The sequence below is a fragment of the Strix uralensis genome, unplaced genomic scaffold (assembly GCF_047716275.1).
Source record: "Strix uralensis isolate ZFMK-TIS-50842 unplaced genomic scaffold, bStrUra1 scaffold_416, whole genome shotgun sequence".
Taxonomy (NCBI): Eukaryota; Metazoa; Chordata; class Aves; order Strigiformes; family Strigidae; genus Strix; species Strix uralensis.
The window spans coordinates 3156-22883 of record NW_027437010.1 but is presented as its reverse complement, the minus strand read 5'-3'; the positions used below and the strand labels follow the sequence as shown (position 1 = coordinate 22883).

The 19728-nt window shown below is 37.8% G+C and overlaps 1 protein-coding gene across 1 annotated transcript in view; it reads right to left on the bottom strand.

The window, feature by feature from the left end:
• LOC141938910 (kinesin-like protein KIF20B) overlaps positions 1–19728 on the bottom strand; it is a 24547-nt gene extending 4819 nt beyond the window's left edge. Inside the window, exons 1-19 of the mRNA XM_074857936.1 lie at positions 19658–19728; positions 18648–18717; positions 17033–17189; positions 16450–16536; positions 16216–16323; positions 15879–16017; positions 13473–13657; positions 11415–11463; positions 10574–10768; positions 9020–9131; positions 8501–8572; positions 7845–7991; positions 5875–6037; positions 4646–4891; positions 3751–3890; positions 3018–3168; positions 1815–2082; positions 1169–1230; positions 865–984 (exon numbers count right to left, since the gene is read on the bottom strand). Coding sequence (XP_074714037.1) covers positions 865–984; positions 1169–1230; positions 1815–2082; positions 3018–3168; positions 3751–3890; positions 4646–4891; positions 5875–6037; positions 7845–7991; positions 8501–8572; positions 9020–9131; positions 10574–10768; positions 11415–11463; positions 13473–13657; positions 15879–16017; positions 16216–16323; positions 16450–16536; positions 17033–17188 — 2400 coding nt within the window. The 5' untranslated portion in view covers position 17189; positions 18648–18717; positions 19658–19728. The remainder of the gene's footprint in view (positions 1–864; positions 985–1168; positions 1231–1814; positions 2083–3017; positions 3169–3750; positions 3891–4645; positions 4892–5874; positions 6038–7844; positions 7992–8500; positions 8573–9019; positions 9132–10573; positions 10769–11414; positions 11464–13472; positions 13658–15878; positions 16018–16215; positions 16324–16449; positions 16537–17032; positions 17190–18647; positions 18718–19657) is intronic.

The window sequence follows — 19728 nt, the reverse complement described above, 5'->3', positions numbered from 1 at the left end:
TGAGCATTAATACTATTGAAAAGCTAAGTTGCTCAGAGGCAGAGAGGGAATAGAAGATTAAGTATGGTCAAAGCTTTAAGTTCACAGTGGAAGAGAAAAATGGATCAGAGCGCTGCCTAAGTTTAACTTAAAATGTTCTCAGAACTACATTTCAGGTTACAGGGCATCAGGCTCAAAAAAACACCTAACCGCATGTTTTGATTTTTTTTTTTTTTAACCTGTGTACATGTAGCCAAGCCAGCCTTTTGGCATTCAGCAGCCAGCAGCAGACTAGCCAGCTGCAAATTTTATTGATCGCATCAAAAGCAGAGATACCCTGGCCATCCACTCTTAGATCAAACTCTGCTCAATACATTCATATTATTGCTCTGCCTTAGAAAGTTTGTGTGCATCATGGTAGTAGGTGGGACACACTGATTTTTGTTGCCAATTTACACAACCACTGTCCTTCTCACACTAACTTCTAACTTCAATTAAATTTGAGCTTTTGCTGCAGCAAAACCTCCTTTCCTTCTTCTTCCATTCAGGCAAAAATAAAAAAGACAGTGACATAATCCCTCTCTTCCCACAGCTGGAGTCCTCCCAGTTTGAGTGTTGTTTTTTTCTTTAGAGTGGCTCTTCATAGTCTCATCGACAGTCCTCCAATAGTAACTCCAGATCACTGCTTCCAGAAATCCTATTTTCCACACACACCTCTGCACACATTTTGCCGTAACTTCAGTTGTAATGCCAACTTCGCCTGCTACCATTTCAAGAAAGTAGCAATTACTTACAGAAAATTTCAATTTTCCAAAATAGTCAAGTCCGTTATAAGCACAGATTTAATTTTTTTGTAAACAGAAAATTGAGATGTCTAAGACTTACATAGTCTTTTATGGTTTCTTCTAAACAGGATATCAAATCTTGCAGTCTCGTGATAGCATCATCTTTTTGCTCTGCGATGTCCATTAGTTCTTGAATCCTTTTATTCTGCGTATTCATTTTCTTAGAAAAGAAAGTAGTTCAGTCAATGCTAAATTCTTGAACTATACAATGCATTTAGAAGCAAGATCAGTTAAGCTAAGCTTGATATAAAAAAAGCTAGAAACATACTACAATAGCATTTTAAGCTACTGAAATTTTGTACTAAAGCAAGTAATTTTGCACAAGTTTTTTTTGAGAAAGTTACCTCAGTTGCTTCTTTAAGCTGCTCAGCAGCCTCATCCGATTTAATCATCTGCATTTCAAAGTCTGTAACAGGAAGAGAAGCCTGCATCAAATAAGTGGCTATTACATAGTTTACTCAGTAATCCATTTTTCCAGATCTTCTGGTACTTTAGTAGCTTTTGAATAGACTCATTTATTTTTGTGTTGGCTTCTACTTACAGGACACATTTCAAAAGTTCAGGTTTTTTTGAACAGAATTGGGCCCTGTAACCCGTATAAAATATAGATCATGTCAAGAGACTTCTGCTGAAATCATATTATGAGGTATTGATACTTTTATCTATGAATGTTCCACAGAATACCTGAAAACACTGCATCAGCAAAATGTGAAGTGCTGGGATCACAATATAACCATGAAATCAAGAATAAATAATGTTGACATGTTACCCCCACAATTCAGAAGTCTTCAACTGACAGTTCTAAGTTTTGTCTTAAAAATGAAATAATCAAGGCCTGTGGAATTGTTCAACCCAAACATACACAAAACAATTGATTACCACCTATAGAGGTAACATACGATTTGGTTCCAAAATCCTGCTCAACTGGATTATTTCTATTTTACAGTGTCATTTCTTTTTTCTTTCACATCACACACACACCCAGCTCACCTTTGGTTTTCTGTGTCAGCTGTTCTTCAATTTTGATTAGTTCATTGGTTTTCTCTGTCAGCTTTTCTTTGGTCTGAGTTAGTTCAGTGCTAGTTTTTCCCAGTCGCTTTTCAAGCCAACCTATAGCTTCCTGTGGGTCCTCCAGAGACACAATGTATCTGTATGTTTCTTCCGCCTGCTTTTTGGTATCAACGACATCATTCTGCAGAGAATCAATAACATCCTCAAGATCAATGTAGGTGCCTGGCCTTATGCCATGTTCTCCATCCTGAAAGATAATTTATATCCATTTAGAAGTAGCAAATAGTTACACAATATCCATTATTTCTACTGAAAATTTCAAAGAACGTTATGTACTCAAACATCTAAGTACAGTTAATTCTGACTTCAAAGCCATCTTGTAGGTTCACAGGCAATTTGATTGCCAGTTTCTCTCTACCTTCACACAGAATTCTCCAGCATCAAGTAACAGCTACTTTATTTTTAAAGCATTTAACGGCCCACCATCACATTCCCTTTTATACCACCACAAAAGCATCCCCTCCAAATTTAATATAAAAGCTAGCATTTTTACCCGATGAGAACACTGAATGAACACAGCAAGCAAACAGTTTTAGAAGGAATACATCTGAAATTTTCAAATATCAGTAAAAGTTTGTGAGGTCAAATAAGTTTGTGGTAACTTATCAAATTAAGCTGTACTTAAAACACTGACTTTCTTTCCTCCTTGTTTTTTTAAAAACAAAGGGTTCGAAACTCACAAGAACCAGCCTCAACTTCAGAGTTTAGTTATGCTTAAGTGTATATACAATTATCATTGCTTCAGTTGTAGCCACAATAGCCTTAAGAGGAAAGAAGTCTCTGGGACCACTCCAGTACCATCCATATATGGGGTCTTAGAAGTCAGCTTCAAATACCTTAAACAGGCACTCAATGCAACAGTTTATAGCATAATTGCAGCTTTTCCCCCAGTTTCTTTGTACACAGTAATTCTCACTTTGTGTTGCAGAAATGCAGAAAACCCCAGATTCCTAAATGCATATCCGAGGCACAGCAACTACTCCTATTGAACATGATAAATATATCTTGCTGAGGATACAGTTAGGCAGCATGCAATTCCTTGAAACCATTCTTCTAATTCTTGAGACGTACCATCACCATAACAGGTAGTTAGTGAAAGGGATGTTATCAGGGGCATAATACCAGAGGTCCAGCTTGTTCACTGCAAGGCTTATCCTTTAGTTCATTTTCTTCATCCATGTCTTCAAGATCACCATTTACAAGTTCCTTGAAGATTTCCAGGCGTCTGTCAGAATCTTCTTGAAGCCGTTCTCGTTCATAAGAAAGGAACTCACTATAGTAGGGAAAATAAGTCAGATAAAAGCTAGCTAGTATGAGCTGCTACAAAGTTATTAGTACAGCTGCCTATAAACAAAGATGTTTTTTTCTTTATTTTGGCACAATAAAACAATACACAAAATGGTGTTGCTACACCAGAGTACGCACACTCCTGAAGAATGAGGGGGAGACATATATACACAGATATGGCTAACACTTGACTACAAGCATTTTTTCTAAGCTTCTTGAGCCAGAATACCCATCTGAAGTATCACTAAGACTGCAGTAACCAAAGAATTTGCAAGTGTCACTCTTTCTACAGACATCCTATCAAAGCTCTTCTGTTAGGGAGAGCTCTACAGGAACACTGCTGACAGATTACACACACACACACCCTATGTGCCCCAAATCAAAGCCTTTCCTACACAGTATTTTTCCTGAACTCATAGTCCAAACAGAAACTGATCTATTAACAGAGGCAGTAAGTCTAGCAGAAGAGTGTGGTCTCTTATAGCCAAGAGACAGATTTAAGAAATAAATGAATGGAATTTAATTTTTTTTAATCATTAACTTTAAAAACCACTTAAAGCTAACTTACTTGAAATATATTTCCTGCTCAGCAAAATATTGGGCAAATTCCTGCATCACCTCTTCACGAATCTTTAGTTCCAGCAGTAACTTATTCTTCTTTTCAGCAATAAGTTTGTTCTTCAACTCTTCTATGAGATTCAGCAGCATCTAGAATTACCATTAGTATTAAGTTTTTCATAACGACATGGTTTCCCATAAGTGAGATTTTTCTCATTCCTCAAACACTACAACACCACTTTACCCTTCCACCTGACAAAATTTCTTCCAGTTCTTTTATTAGCTTATTCATAAACAGGAAGATTTATGAGTAGATCAGAAGATCTCTTTGGTACTAAACACAGCAGTTTATAAGTTTGCACAGAGCAGGCATTTGTAAAGAACATCCATTTTATTACAAGAATTCTTGAAGTTGTCTTAAACAGGCTTAAGCTCCACAGGATTTGGCTCTTGTTTTCCAGGTGCTCATTTTTGGGACAATATTAATGAAACCTCCACAAAAGAGTTTCTAGTCCTCAGTTCCCTCCTCATCTTCCCTAGAAGTGACTAAATTTGCTGTTCCTTAAGGAACAGTTTTCAGCATTTTCTTGTACACAGAATACAGAGAAACAGTCTTCTGTATTGCTAAAAGCAGGTAATACTTGCTGTGCATTGACCACAGGCTACCAAAAGGAGAGAAAGCCAGATCTGCAATTCTTACTGCTTGGTCTATATTCAGACACATTATAGAGTTTTCCCACAACAGGCATCATCACATCATGAGTAATCCCACTTTTAGTTCTTAATGCTGGATTTAGATAAAATAAGGGTGATCAGAAAAAAAGGTGAGAGGGGGGAAAACCAGAATAATACCTTGCTTCAAGACTCCATGCTACGCTAATTCTTAACATACCCCTGGCACATACCATGTACTCTTTTTTTCCCATAATAACTTTATTATCTTCATGTTTCTGCACTGCTTCTTCTCCTGACATATGCTGTTCCTCCATCTCATTATCATCTTCAATCACATCTTCTAAGCTCCTGTCCCATAGGACAGTAACTCTTTTCCTTGAAATTGGCATTTTAATGTGACTAAGTAGTGATGATGTTGTTGATTTCTGGTCAAATGACTGATCTTGGACAAAAACAGATGTGTCCATAGCTAAAACCTACCCAGAAAACAAAGAATAAAGTCTTCAGTATTTTTTAATCCTCTACTGGCACTTCCAAGATATACCCGCTGCACTTCCCTATAGGTCTCCTGAGCACAGTACTCCCCCAGTCTATCATCTGTTCAGAGTCACTACTTCAACTGGTTTCCAGCTAGAGTATAAAGGAGTCACTTTAGAGTCTAACCCTTCTTTTGATTGCAGGAACACCAAGTTTCACTAGCTTGACAACGTACAAGAGGGTTGCCACCTCATGCACCTTCAGATTTCTGTATTTCCTATACTTTGAGTTTCTAGTTGCATTACACAAATGCCATCCAACAAATTCTGTTTGTTTTAGTGTTGTACTTAACCCATTTAGATGAGCCCACATTCTAATGGCCTGGATCTCTTGTCCTTTGAACATATTTAACTGTCAACAGAAGTTTTCCATGGTTTCCATTAAGGCTGCAGCACTGATCCCCAATACTTTTGTCTTCCAACTCCACCAGGGTTCTATCCCTGCACTTACTCCTACTCATTCTGCTTAACCTCCACCTTCCCACTGAAGCTCCTGAGGACATAAAGACAACCTTTCAAATTCTCTTTGGTGCTCAACCTACATACCTCAGGTGAGCAATATTCCACATTAAGATAGCAGTAGTATATGGGGCAGCTAGACTTGCTACTAGGTGAGAGCATGCTATGACTACAGAAGAAAAATTCACCCAGATCTCATGGAATTTCTTCCAAATATAGCAAGTGTCTTGTCAGGCTGGATATTTTATGGGAATTACGGATTTTTAATAGGAAATATATGTCCCAACAAAGCCTTTTTAAAAGCTTTACAAGGAAATAAAGCCTGACTAGGAGCAATCAGAAAATACGATTGCAACATGAGACAGAAAAACCCAGTCACTAAATTCATATTCTTAGGAGAGAGGGAACCTGCTCTTTAAAGGCAAATCAGAAGTACTGATCAAGATAAACTGCAACACACTTACTTTTTGTGCAATGGCCGAGAACTTTAACACATGGAGTGTTTCATCATACGTTGAAGCACATTGGCTTATGTTTACTATCATGTATACACTCCCCTTTCCACTGAAGAATCCTTGAAGGAAATGAGTTAGTTTACTTTCCCGAAAGGGTATGTGCTGCTGCGACCTTTAAAGACAAAAGAACAGATGACCAGATGTTTAATAATTTCCAGTCAGTGTAAAAGCTACCCAGCATGAAGACTTAAAAATATTTATTAAAGTAGTAGTCATTAAATAAATTAAAATTGTTTTGGACTAGATGCAGCTGTTTGTAGAGAGACCATGTGGCTGTTGTGACTGTGGCTTTAGCCATTATCTTAGATAGGCTATAGCAATATAACCAATGGGAGCACTTAAACTGAAAGTGTTCAACGTTTAGCCGTGGGCAGGTCACACAGCCTCATGCTACACCAAACTATACCCCAACCTCTCTCTTCCCTTCCACATTAATGAAGAGAACATATCTAGTTCTAGGCATGCAGTATCCAACATCATCAGAGATCTCTCTCACTCGGTATCCGGCCTCTGAGAATGGACAAGAGCAAGTGCCTAGGCAAGAAAATGAGCATACACCAAACACATGGAGATACTTTTCAGAACTTTCTTCCTAATCTCCCAGCAGTTTGGCACTTCCTAAAAAAAAAAAAAAAAAAAAAAATCACAATTTGTGCCCTTGAATTTAACAGCTGGGGATGTAGTTTTTGATGCTTATAGGAAATTTTATGAGAATTCCTAAAACATGACTGAACGCACACTTGCCACCAAATAGGTTGCCTGCATTTTGGACACATAACAGCTATTCAGTTACATGGACAGTGCTACAGAACTCAGGAAGGCAGCGACACTCCTACCAGAGTACATAGACAGCTCATAAGTAGCTTTGCTGCAGGACTGGTAGTCCAAAATAATTTTAAGAAAGTTTCTATTTCCTATTCAACTTGCAAAGGGCATGTATTAACACTTTAACAATATAGAAGAAATGCTCTGAAGCATGATCTCTTAAAATTCCAAGTTATTGGGATCAGAAGAAGTCATTCTGAATACATTAACAGCCCTCTAAGCAGCCGCTAGTTTTAATGCATCCTTCCTATCTGGAAAGAACAGAAAAATAAGACAGACTGTAAATTCACAGAACATAATCAGGAACACACGCTAGCAAAGCTTCTTCATCTTAAGGTGTTACAGACTTTGAACAGGCTGTCAGGAAGAGTGCTACGGGGTAAGTGAATTTGGCAAAGCACATCCATCAGCAGACTGGGTTCATTTAACTTCTGGGACAGAAATAGAGCTGCAAATGAGAACATGTGGAGAAAGCAGTTCCTGGACAGTTATATCCAGCTGTGACTATATATTGTACTGTTTTTTAGACAACTAGCTTCTTGTATTATTTCACTCTTATTTAGATCCCCAAGGTAGGGCATAAATAGCAGGAAGGCTTTCTTTTGTCTGCATATGGTTAGCTGGATCAGGAGGAGAGTGTTAAAAGTTATGTCAGTATTTATTAAAAAACAGACAAATTTTGTCAAATGGTGCACAGTTATGATAGCACAGCAATGTTCTGCTGATGAAAAAATGTTACACTAGAAGTATTAGACAGTTGAGTTAGTTCGTAAGGAGTAATAAAAGGCTAAAAATTTGACACTTACTATGACACTGGTGAAAAGGGGGGTTTAAACTTATTCCAAAGTTTGATTTTTTGATAAACCAAGCTCAGAGGAGTAAAGTTAAATTGCTAAAATATACAATAGCATGCTTAAAGGAGATTAGAATTGATGATTTAAAGAGCAGAACAAGGCAAGTTTAAGATAACTTTGGTAGATCAACAAGTCTATACATCATTTCCACCAAAAACTTAGTATTAGCATTGCATATTTTAAACATTGTAGGTAATACCTAAAAGCCACAACCAGTTTGCAATTCGTACAAGGACTTACTTTGACTGTTGAGAATTCTTGAGTGCGTTAATACACTTGCCTAGAATCAGAAGAGAGGTGTTTATATTTCCACTCTCTTTCAATCTATGACCTTCATTGTGGGTCTTGGCATATCTTTCTGAACCAGCAAGATCACACAGTGACAATCTGAAAACAGATAAGGAAAACTCCCTTTATTTACCTTAGAACATGCACAAATTATTCACTTTTTAAAATGATCACTGTTTTTAGAGGAAGAATTTCTTGATCTTCATCTGCACAAACACTTCCATTCTTTTCAGTGTTGCTTTCCCAATCAAATTTTACATTACTTCCTGACAAATCTTTTCCCAACACACTTCTTATTTCCCCTCCCCGCCCCCGCCATCCTCTTCCTTTTGAGGACTTAGACGAGTTCAGGTATATAGCAGGCTAACAGAACCTTGTGCTGAACAGAGGGGACAAGATATAGAACAGCACTGCAACCTGATGGCTGGAGATAGAGGGCCAAGTACTGCATGATTGTAGAAAGTGGGGAAAAGGAGTGGGAAGTGGGTAGAAAGTGCATGAGCTTCTACCAGGAAGCACTGGGTATATAGTCAGTACCAGTACACCAACACAGAAGATAACTGACAACTTCATCACAAAAGAAGAGAGGGTCTCTGCTCTGAACTTACTCATTGACTCGGGTGACTTGTGGGGCTCCTGAATCTTCAATTTTTAGTATCTTAACTGTGAATATGCTGTGACTAAAAGGAAAAGTTTAAATCAGCAGAGAAGATAAAGTAGACTAATACCTTCAAAATATTTTTAGCCTCCACAACATCTGTTCAAAACACTGTTGAATCTGTCAACTTGTCTCAGCATATACTCTATCAGATACAAACTTTTAAAGAGATGCTGGTGTAGCCTTTATTTTGCTTTTTCCTCAGACATTTAGATGGAATAAAGCTAAGTGCTTTTGCTTGAAGGACAGTATTTGATAAATCTGTTAGCTTTTGTACAGGTTCATCTTACTGACGGATTGAATCCTTTTGACTAAAAACATTGGGTCACACAGTGCTAAAGGATGCCAAACCTAGATATCTAGACCCTGTTAAAGCCTCTTCCCCTCCTAAAAGCCACAATCCATATTTTAGTTCCCCCTTCCTCCCAGACACCATCCTATGCCCAGTGCTATTCAAAAAGTTTCTCACCTTCTGCTGGAGAAAGTATTTAGCTTCGTGCTTGCGATACTCTGGTGTTTCAACCCCAGTTTTAGAAGTCTAAAAGCTTCTTTAGAATCAGAAATCTGAACCCACTGCAGACCTTTAGGAAGAACAAACACAGTAATCTTGTAAATATCATTATCAAAAAGAAAGAAGGGATTAGGGGATAACGTATGCACACCAAGAATAATACGTTTATTTGAGACAAAAACATTTTACTAAGCATGCTTCAGACAGAAATTATGTGACGACAAAATCAAGATTCTTCCTTCCATGGGAAAGGAAGGGCACATATCTCTCATCATTTCATCTTATTAGCACACAGAAATATGCTCCATCCAAATTAAGTGAGCAACCTTAGCCTCCACTCTGAAAAGCCAAAGCACAGGGTCTAATATGAGCATGAACGCCCTATGTTCATACTCATCAAGGCAGAATTCTACCTGGACAGCTTCTCTGGTTTAGCCTACGATTTTGAGGGTGCGGGGGGAAAATCACCTAGACATCTTTCAGGGCCATCAAGTTAAAAAAAAAAAAAAAAAAAAAAAAAAGAAAATCAGTGAAGAATTTTGTCTGCAATATGATGACTGTATATCACCTTGGTATGGGCTAGAGTAAATACCTACAACCCTACTAATGGAACTTTATGGCCTCTGTTAAACTAGAGGTCACCAAAATTGTACTAGCAAAAATACCAGCTGTGAGGAAGAAAAATAAGAAAATCATCAGCTGGTTTTCCTCAAGAACATCAGGAACAGCCTTATACCTCCAAATGTTATAAAAAGAGATTATGCTGAAGCATAGCTCAAAGCAGACTATTTCCTACTTCACACCTCTTCTAGTCTTTGAAGAAATGAAGGAGTTGGGTTTATCATCTGATTCAGCTTTTTGAATTATAATTTGGCATATAAAAGATAAAAGGAGCAGGCCAAACACCTCCAAAAAAGCCTTTAATCTAGAATTGGTGTCTTGATTTTCCAAAGAACCTATAAATCAAATAGGATTTGAAACCTGTTATTTCCATGGCCAGAAACAAACACTGAACTGTTAGAGTTCTGCTAACCCCCCGCCTCCCCCAACCCACAACAAATCACATCACAGGCTTCATTAGAGTACTGTAAAATGTAATTTGCAGTCAGACTGAACTTTCTCACATATTCTCTGAAAATACTAACAAAATAGAACTGTTGAGCCAATTATAACTATAGGTAAGAATTTGGAGTCTTTTTTAAGAAAATGGAAAAAATCAAAACACTAAAAAATTTGTCAATTGTTCTCAATATTTCTCCCATTTCAGAGAAATATCAAGTCAGTGGAGTGCACGCAGGCTTTTAAGAGTTACAGTTAACAACAGAGAGAAAACACTATTAAAGGTACAGATACTTCTGTGTATGTAGATTGTTGCCTTTCATACCCAAGGCAGACATTTCTGGTGCCACAGTGAATACAGTTAGGAGTTTTCTAATCTAGAAATAAATATTATTACAGGAAGACTGACTTCTCAAATTACACGTTTGGCAATTTGCAATGTATTCTAATCACCTTTTACATAAGAACATCCCTTGATGTCTTGAGCAAGGCGTAGTGTTTTTCTTTTCTTGTCATTTGACATAGGAATCAGTAGATCATAAAAACATTCATTGTAAATCTCACAAAATGAAACCCAAAGAGAAAATTTCACGTGATTTTTCGCAGTTGTGCTAGATTGTTCTGAGCCTTTTAAGAGTTCTTCCAAATCTGTCAAGTACAAAATATTACAAGTCAGTATAGACCTTGTAAAATAAACTTTATTCAAAAAATTAATAAGTGAAGACTGATATTACAGCAGCCTTCTAAAAAGCACTTACCCCAGACAAAAATCCCTTGAAACTTTTCTCCCCTTTCTTAAATATCTGGAAGTCACATGCTTACCCTACATATCTGCCAGACACCTCATCTACCACTTCCTTTCCCACTTGCAAATTCTATCAAAAACATGCAGCTTTGTTAGAATTATTCAAGTCTCTTCAATGTCTTTAAAAGAATCAAACTGACAAGTACATATCATTCTAACATTTTAAAGCAAACCTAGTATTTAGGTAGTTTTTAAATGCTAGAATTAGGTTTATCTAATTACATACAGGGTCAGGATACCACTAGAAACCATAGCATAAGTAGTACTATTTTTCCTTGCCATAGTTTCATCTCATTTAATGTCTGTTCAGGTAAACTTCTAACCATTTTATCCTTGTGTTTTCTGGCCAGATAAATTGATCACTATCCAATTCACAGGCATATAAAAATGCCAAGCAGTCATTTTATTATTAACATAGGCCAGAAGTCAGTTGACTTTAAGAAAGCTTCTTTGCCTGCTTTAATTGCAATTCTTTAATATAAAACATACCCTTACAACCAACTGGTGCTTTGCTGTTAGTGCTATCTTGATGGTCTACCTACAAAAGAGAACAGAGGCTTTAAGATACATCGTTGACAGTAGATCACCAGTTCCTTTTGTAACAGCTCCTACTAGACAGTAATACAGTGTAGTTGCAATATGCCAATACAAAGATCCTGACTAGGCATCATGTCTAGTTCAATGCACCTGTTCACTCCTATTGAAAGGATTGTTCTTACCTTAATACTCATCCCTGACACTTCCCTTACATCAGGCCCTATCACAGTACAGAGCACTTCAGCTCCCTGAGCCAGAGGAAAACTAGCCACAGAAAAATAGAGGGGTGGGACCCCACAGAGAAACAGGGTGATTTAACAGGATGATTTGCGGAACTCCAGTTGTAGTTTACACATTATTCTTAACCTGGTGAATCTAGAGAGTCTGGAAATTTTTTAGTATTGGTATTTTGCTAATTCAGGATTCCGTATCTTACAGCTTCCTAGGTCAACTCTCAGAAATAGAGGTAAATGTAGAACACTTGTTCACTTAAGAAATTAAGTGAACAACTTACTACTACATGATACAGGCTGTATCACAGTTGAAATAAAGCCCAGGTTTTAGAAAGAGAAGGAAAACTTCCTTCTGCTGAATTCTTAAAAAAAAAAAACAAAAAAAAACAAAGTAAAACAAATCCCTACAGATAGAGGTTAATACACACACACTCCATTCCCACTCTTAGTTTTGGTTGTTTGGTTTTTTTAGGCACAGAACTGCAAAGAAGTGCAACTCGTCTACCAAAACCAGTATGCTTAAGAGAAGAAACATGGATTAAAAAACAGGTGTGATTTGGGTTGGGTTTTTTTAATGTTTTGTCAAGAGCATATATCATATAAAGCTGGGATTCCATAAAGCAATTCCTGAAATAGTTAAATACGTGTGTAATCAAAACTTTCAGGTTTAAGCTTTACGCATATAAAACACCCACCCAAACCTCTCTCTGTTGAAGTAGGTGCAAACTTTGAAAACTGTTGTTATAAGAACAATACTTCAGCTTAGAGATTTAGTGGCAAAACTACAGGGGACACATACATGATCGTTTTTTCTGAAGCCCTTAAAGACTGCTAGAGCTAGATAGAACATACGCCTGTGCTTTTGAAGTGAAGTCTTGAAGAACTCTGCTGCCACCTGCCTTCCACACTGGAGAATTCTAGTTAAGTAACTCGGATAAAAATCAAGGTAACAGATAGATTCCATCCCACAACAGCCACACCACTGTATTATAACCCAGCATACCACTAGGCAGATAATTCTTTTCACTAAAAATAAAAAATGCACTGCAATCCATTTCTAGTTCCAATTCCTAGCATATGCTCAGTTTTCTTACATTATTGCATTCATTTCAGAGTTAAAGACACCAGGAAAAAGATATGCTTATACAAAATACAAATCCCCACAACTGTAATTGGACTAAACAGCTTTAGAGTTCCAAGCAATTCATGAAACTGAAGTGTATTTCTGGACTACTCAATAGTGAACTGTTTAAGAATAAAGTCCAGCAGAAACCTGTTTGAATTCAAATCTTTAGAAATCCAACAGCTTTATAGCTCTGCTGTTCCAAAAAACCCTTTGCTTCCTTTGAGGTTATTGGCATAGACTGGAAGAGGGGAACAACCTCAAAATCATTCATTTCTTTCAAGTATCCTGGAAGAGAGTAAATTGTTTAAAGGAGCAGACCTACTAGCATCCCCGCAGATGGCGAGACTATTTGCATTCCATCCTTATTAAGCACCAGTAACCCCAGAGGATAAATTATCAGATGCTCAAACTATAGAAAAAAACCTTAGTGTTTACATTCTATAAAGTATTCAGCCACAAGGCAGAAATTCACAGAACAGGGTTCATCAGCAATATTGCTCACTTTGCTGCTCATCTGAAGAGCTACCTGACAGCAAAGACACTTCCATACTTAAATACAGAGAGTTGCTTCCCATTGAAAAATGAACATGGTAACATTGAGCTATCTAAAGATGCATGTACTCGTCAGTACAGAAAGAAGTGCTCCTCTACCTCTTTTGTTAGGCGAAGTATTGAATTTTTAATAGCAGTTTCTTCTTTCACTTGGTCTCTAGTCAGCCTTATATAATCTCTGCACCGATGGGGTTTGAAATCCATTGCTGTGTATAGCCTCCCTTGAATACTTTTAAACAACATATCCATAGTCCTTGGCAGAATACCGATGTCATCTTCTGTCCCTGAAAGCAACATACCAAAGAAAGACCCTAATTATTACTGTGAACAAGATATACAAATAAACAAAGACAGAAAGATAAGCAACTCTAATCTCAAGGCATACATGATGGATTTGGAGGCCACTTACAGCACGAAGCAGTGGGTTTTTTATTCTCAAGGTAATAGCAATGTCATTAGTGTTCTGAAAGGTATTTGGCTTTCAGCAACAGCTCATGCTCTACCCCTTAGACAGTAAGGGGCAGAACATAAAAACTGATGGGGTGTTCTGCATAAACTTAGCCTTAAGGAAAAAAAACAAAAAACAAACCAACCACAACCAACGCACATTCAATAGAGATTTGCAGTTTTTCAATTGCATTTCATAGGCTGCCTTCACTCTCTCTCTCAAGGAAGTAATCTGCAAATACAACTGATGACTCCTCTCTCAGCTGCAGTCCTGTACTAATTCCACAGACCCTACCAAAAAAGTTCTAGAAGCCTTGTGAAGACTCACTCCTTTCCCTGTCCCAGACCCTTTCCTACCAAAGCATCCTACTTTTGCACATGAAAGGCAAAAAGGAGTCAGATAAAAGCCTCAGTGAACACTTGATCTTTCTGAATCCAGATGCAAGTTTAAAAAGGGTTCACTTAACTTTGATTTCTAAACCAGAGAGGAGAGGAAAGAGGGGAGAATGGAAGAGAAACAACTATCCTGTCTCAGACTGACAGCATTATCTTCCAGCCTCTGATAACTCCTACCGCTCCTGAGACAGATGGGCTTTCACCAGTTACAGCACTAGCTGTGCTGCCCAAGTCAGAACCTATGTAAAATCTAGCTGGCACTCAAACACCAAGCTAGGAACCAAATAACATACTAAAGTACTGTTGGATTACATTTGTTTCTCCTCATCTACTCGTAATTTTTTGTTTCTCGTAATGCCACTTGTAATTCAACCTCACATGAACAAAGTAGCAGTCACTGGCAAACAACAAACAGTCCTAAAAAACTGTTGCATCTTTCACTTAAGTCCCTTGCCATTGACTGAATACAGACTGCCATGTACTGCCAGAAAGGAAAGGCTATATTGACAATACTGGGAATAACAGAAGAGGAAATCATGGCACCCCGTAGGCAACATTCTGCCCTGACAGTTCTTATCACAAGTTGATAGTTAAGTCCTAGAAAAATATAATAGCATGAAAAAGTCTGCAGAGTCTGAAAAGACATGAATCAAAAAGTCTTGAAAACCCACACAATATAGCCCAAACTAGCTAAGCATGCGGGACTGTACACTTTAGGAATTTTGGGGGGTTGTTATTTACCTATTATTTATTAGGACAGAGCATGCCATCATTGCCCCAGATTAATGATAACTGAAAATACTGGCAGTAGTCTTTAGTTATAATCTACCTAACAGAAGATCACTTAGAAGACAATGTCACTTCAATAAAGATCAATTTCATATGGCATAAGACATATTGTCCTTCTACTACTTCTGTGTATAAAATAAGCATTATAGAATCTAGAACTGCCATTTTATTATAGGAGAAATTGTTTCCATCTAAATCACGCCACCTTATTTGTTAAAATGTTTTGGAAAATAATTAAAGAATGACATCTTCCAACCAGAAAGGATATTGAGCTTTAACAGTACAGAAACAGTACATCAGGAGACAAGGTCTCCTAGGATATTATTGATAAACTCAGAAACTCGAGACAAGACAGAAATACTTGGAAGTACTCAAATATGTTTCAAAACATTTATGCTCTGCCTGTAATAATTGAAACGGACTCAAATACTATTCCTTATTTGGAGACAATGCATATAAGATGCATATGACCTTTATAATAATGATTAAGAAAATATGAGTCTGGACTTACACACTTTTCACATTCTGATATACAGAACACATATTTTCTTAACTCCCCCCTCCACCCTCTAGATACTTGGAGGAAAAAAGAAGTCACATACACCTGGTTGAAATTATTACAGCCTTACAAAGCAATACCACTGTATGTTTACGTAAACTCTGGCAGTGACTGTCAGTTGGCAGTTTAGTGATATTGGTTATGGAAGGAGACTTTCAAAGGCTATTTATTATTATTATTATTCAAGAGAAGCCAATGTACAGGGCCTACAGCTTAAATAAAGGAAAGAGTTATAATATTTCTGCTAGAAGTAATCCTCTCAAAAAAAAAAAAAAAAAAAGGAATTTCATTCAAGAACACATTTCTACTTATACCTTGGAATGTGTAGGTTTTCCCAGCATTTGTAACGCCATATGTAAAAATAAGACGATTATATCCATCTAAGAAGTCTTGCACTGGTTGCTTCATGGTGCCTTCAAAAAATTCTTCTTGAGTTGTTTCAGGGGCAAACACCTGAGCATTACCAAGAAACATCTTTATTTTGTTTCAGCAATCATTAGAGACTTTTAAAGAATCCTTTAAATTCTGTATGTTTATAATCTTAAAGACTATTGACAGTTTAAAAATCTAGTTGGATTGCTATTTAATAATATAAAGTTAAACAAATTTTTCCAGGAAAAGATTAAAAATTTTTAAAGACAATTCATTTACTTGTGAAAAAGTGAACTTCTGTCCAACAGTTTTTTCACTCAGTCGACTCAAAGAATATTGGGGTGGCTTCAGTATGACACTTGTTGAATCTTCAATCGAAACACAGCTCTATTAAAAGGAACCAGAAACAATGCAGGCATGAAAAGTGTATGAAAAGCTCAGCTTAGAGGAAAAAACAAACCAAAAACCCCAAGCATACATTTAAGGTATTTTCAAGTTATATAAATGTCACACCTGCAATTCATTTTCTCTCTCCAACGATGTAAATGGCCTAATACGCAGGCAAACTTGTATGTGTCCCTTAGGCTCCAAAACGTTCCTCTTAAATAAAAAAAAAATAAGGAAGTTAGAAATTTGACTAGCTTCTTTGTTGGATAGCTAGCATCTTAAGGCAGTTTTATTTTCACCAGGCTACTTTGAACAGACTTATTTGATGACAAGAGAAGCAAAAGTAATTCACTACATCAGTTTTCACAAGTGCTTAGGCCTCTGCAGAAGTTCGCTGTGATAACTTAAGAGTTCATAATCTTGCAGCATATATATATATATACACACACACACGACACTAAGGCAATGAGAAATCAAGAATGAAACCCACAAAAACATTCTATGATTAAGCTGCTCCAAGACTGATGCGCCCAATAAGGTATCAATGCAGTGCCACACAACTTAGTCTAATCCTATCTATCTCCTCCAAATTAAAAACATACTAAAGATGCTTTTCATCTTCTCTGTAAAATTCTGATTATTCGTATTGATGAAAAGACTAAGCTTATTAAAAAATATCCAAACAATGCAAACGTTAAAGCTTTCTTACCTGGCTTGTGTCCGAGTCTGAAGAAACCAAAGAAAAATCACCAGAGAGATCTGTTTTAAGGTCTTCCACACTTACTGGCCCTGTTCTTTGAAGTGGCTCAGCACTAGCAATATAGGATGGTCTGAAAAATTCCTCTTTATCCAAATTTGGTTCCATCCTGCGAGATAAAATAAAATCCTTCTTTTGTTTTCTGATCACATAACATAGAGCTTCTGAAGTCTCTTATATAAGACAAGCCAATTTGAAACTGATAGCTGCAGTTTCTTTAAGGAGAAAGCTTTCTTTATCCTATTCAAAATTTACACAGCAAGTTTCTGATAGCTGGGGAGAGGGTCTGCAATGGAGTTCACATCACGATGAAACAAGACCAGCCATTCTTCTTTCAATGCAAAGCAACTGTTTATGAGGGAAAAAGCCTTACACATATACCACAACCTTGCTAAAACCCATGTTTGACAAGGAAGATAGAATTAAAAAATAAAAACACCAAACAATCATATTGTTCCACATCCGTTTCTCCATCATCCCATTATTGTGTCCATTTAGAATAAAAGTTCATTGCAAGAGTAACCCAGACTTCATGGTTATCTCTGCAGGACCTGATAAATAATTGGTATTATAAATATAACACAATGTAGCTTAATGCATGACAGAGTTCAGAAAAATTCTGAAGACTAGCATATAGTTTTAGCTATTAAGGGGACACTAGAAAATTAGACCTCATGCCAGAGGGCAAGTTACAGAATTGTTTTTTAGTAACTTTTTCAGTCATTTTATAGATCAGCAATTCATCTATTAATCCAAAATTTAATGATTTTTGTGCATCTCAGAATCTGGGCAGTGAAAATTTGCTATAGAAAATGAAAGTAAATTGATTCAGCGTTGATAGTAGACAGGTAGATTTCAAAATAATCTTTAAAAAGTGCATTTTATTTCAAAATATTGGCGTATTTTGTCTGCCCTTCACTCTCCAGTTGCTTTTTCCTGTGATGTTACAGACGTGGCTTGGCAGCTTTTGTTATAAATTAAGTTTAACTCATTGGGCTCACAGACTATGACAGCAACTCACTGGGCTCATAGACTATGGCAGCAAGCATTCCAGCAATTAGACATCTACCACATGGTCTCCTACAGTTTTGAAGCTTTGGACATGATGAGTCAATGGTCTAATACTACATTCCCATGTCTATGCTACAGCCACGTATATATATTTTGTCTCTAAATACTAATGGAGAACACACAGCATTCATTAAAACAGTGGACAGACCAGGGCTGGTTCGAAAAGGTGTTGCCTATTAAGCAGTCGTAATATTTTTGTTCCGCCCAGCAAAAAACCTGAAATATGCCAGCACTTTGGTGTCAAAACATTTAACAGTTCAGCCTGACTATCTAGCTTGTAAAAGGCAGATACAAGGCTTCATGAAGCCAGACAAACTTCACCAAGAGGCAAATGAGGTAAAGCTATACATAAACTAAGCAGCAATGTTTAGTTTAATCTACAGTTCTTATTTTGTCAGACAACTATATGAAAACCAGGAAAAACTTGGCCTGAAATACTGACAAAGCTTGAACAAACACCAAGTTGGGAATAAGCTACTACTGGAAAGAAACATACCTGTGCTGTCACGATCTAGAAGTCTTCCTCATCAGCTACACAAAGTCACAGGGCAAAACTCTTACCAGACCTTGACAGGAAACATAGTTGTTAGGTAACTGACAGTTTAGTTGTTTTAAATATAAGCTTATTTTAAAGTGTGATTTGTCGAGATTATGCTCTCACTCTGTGCTTTTTTACCTAAGGGGCAAAATACAAACATTAAGCTATGTATGTAAAGCTGGAATTCAAAGCATTCATATGAGCCCAGCATTCAGATAAGTCAGGTTGAACCACTAATAGCATGTAAAACACAAGATGCAAACTGTCCATCTGTCTGCACATTGTGTCATACAGCACTGTAATTACCTTAGATGTTCTGGGGTAAACAGGTATACTGCCCGGCTGTAGCCTCTAAAATGTACTTGTATACTGGGATACGTTATTGTAATTCTGCTTATCGTGACAACAGAGTTTAGAGCTGCAGACACCTTAAGAGAAGGGTATCCAGAATGGCACACAAAGCAAAACCTGGTCACGGTACACACACAACCTGTAGCACTGTCAGACAGCACAAGGGTTGAAAAGGCTCCAAACCTCACAGCTGGCAGCTTATAAAGAAACATAACGCATCAGTACTTACACTTTAAAAAATTTAAAAGAAAAGTTTTCCTCCGCAATTACCAATCTCTCACTGCAAGGCTTCGCAGTGTTGTCCCGTTCTTACGGGACACTGTCGCATGGCCTGGTCATAGCCCTGGACGCTACCCGTGACTTGCACGCCCCTCAGCAGTACCTAAAAGTTTTCACACACACATCCCCCGCTCCACAAGTTTTCACCCACCGTAGTGCCAGGGGAGAAGCGAGGGGAAGAGGCCTCAGCACCGCCTGCCACGCAGACCCCTCAGCACCGCCCGCCACGCAGACCCCCCAGCACCGCTTCCCAGCTCCGCGACCCCGAGGTCGAAACCGCCGCCTCCTTCCCTCCTCTAGCGAGCGGCCGGCAGTCCGACAGCCCCACAACCCCTTACCGGAGAGCGCACGGCAGGCTGAGCGAGCCCAGCCACCGACCTCCGCCAGGCGAGAGCCGCTCGGCTCTGCT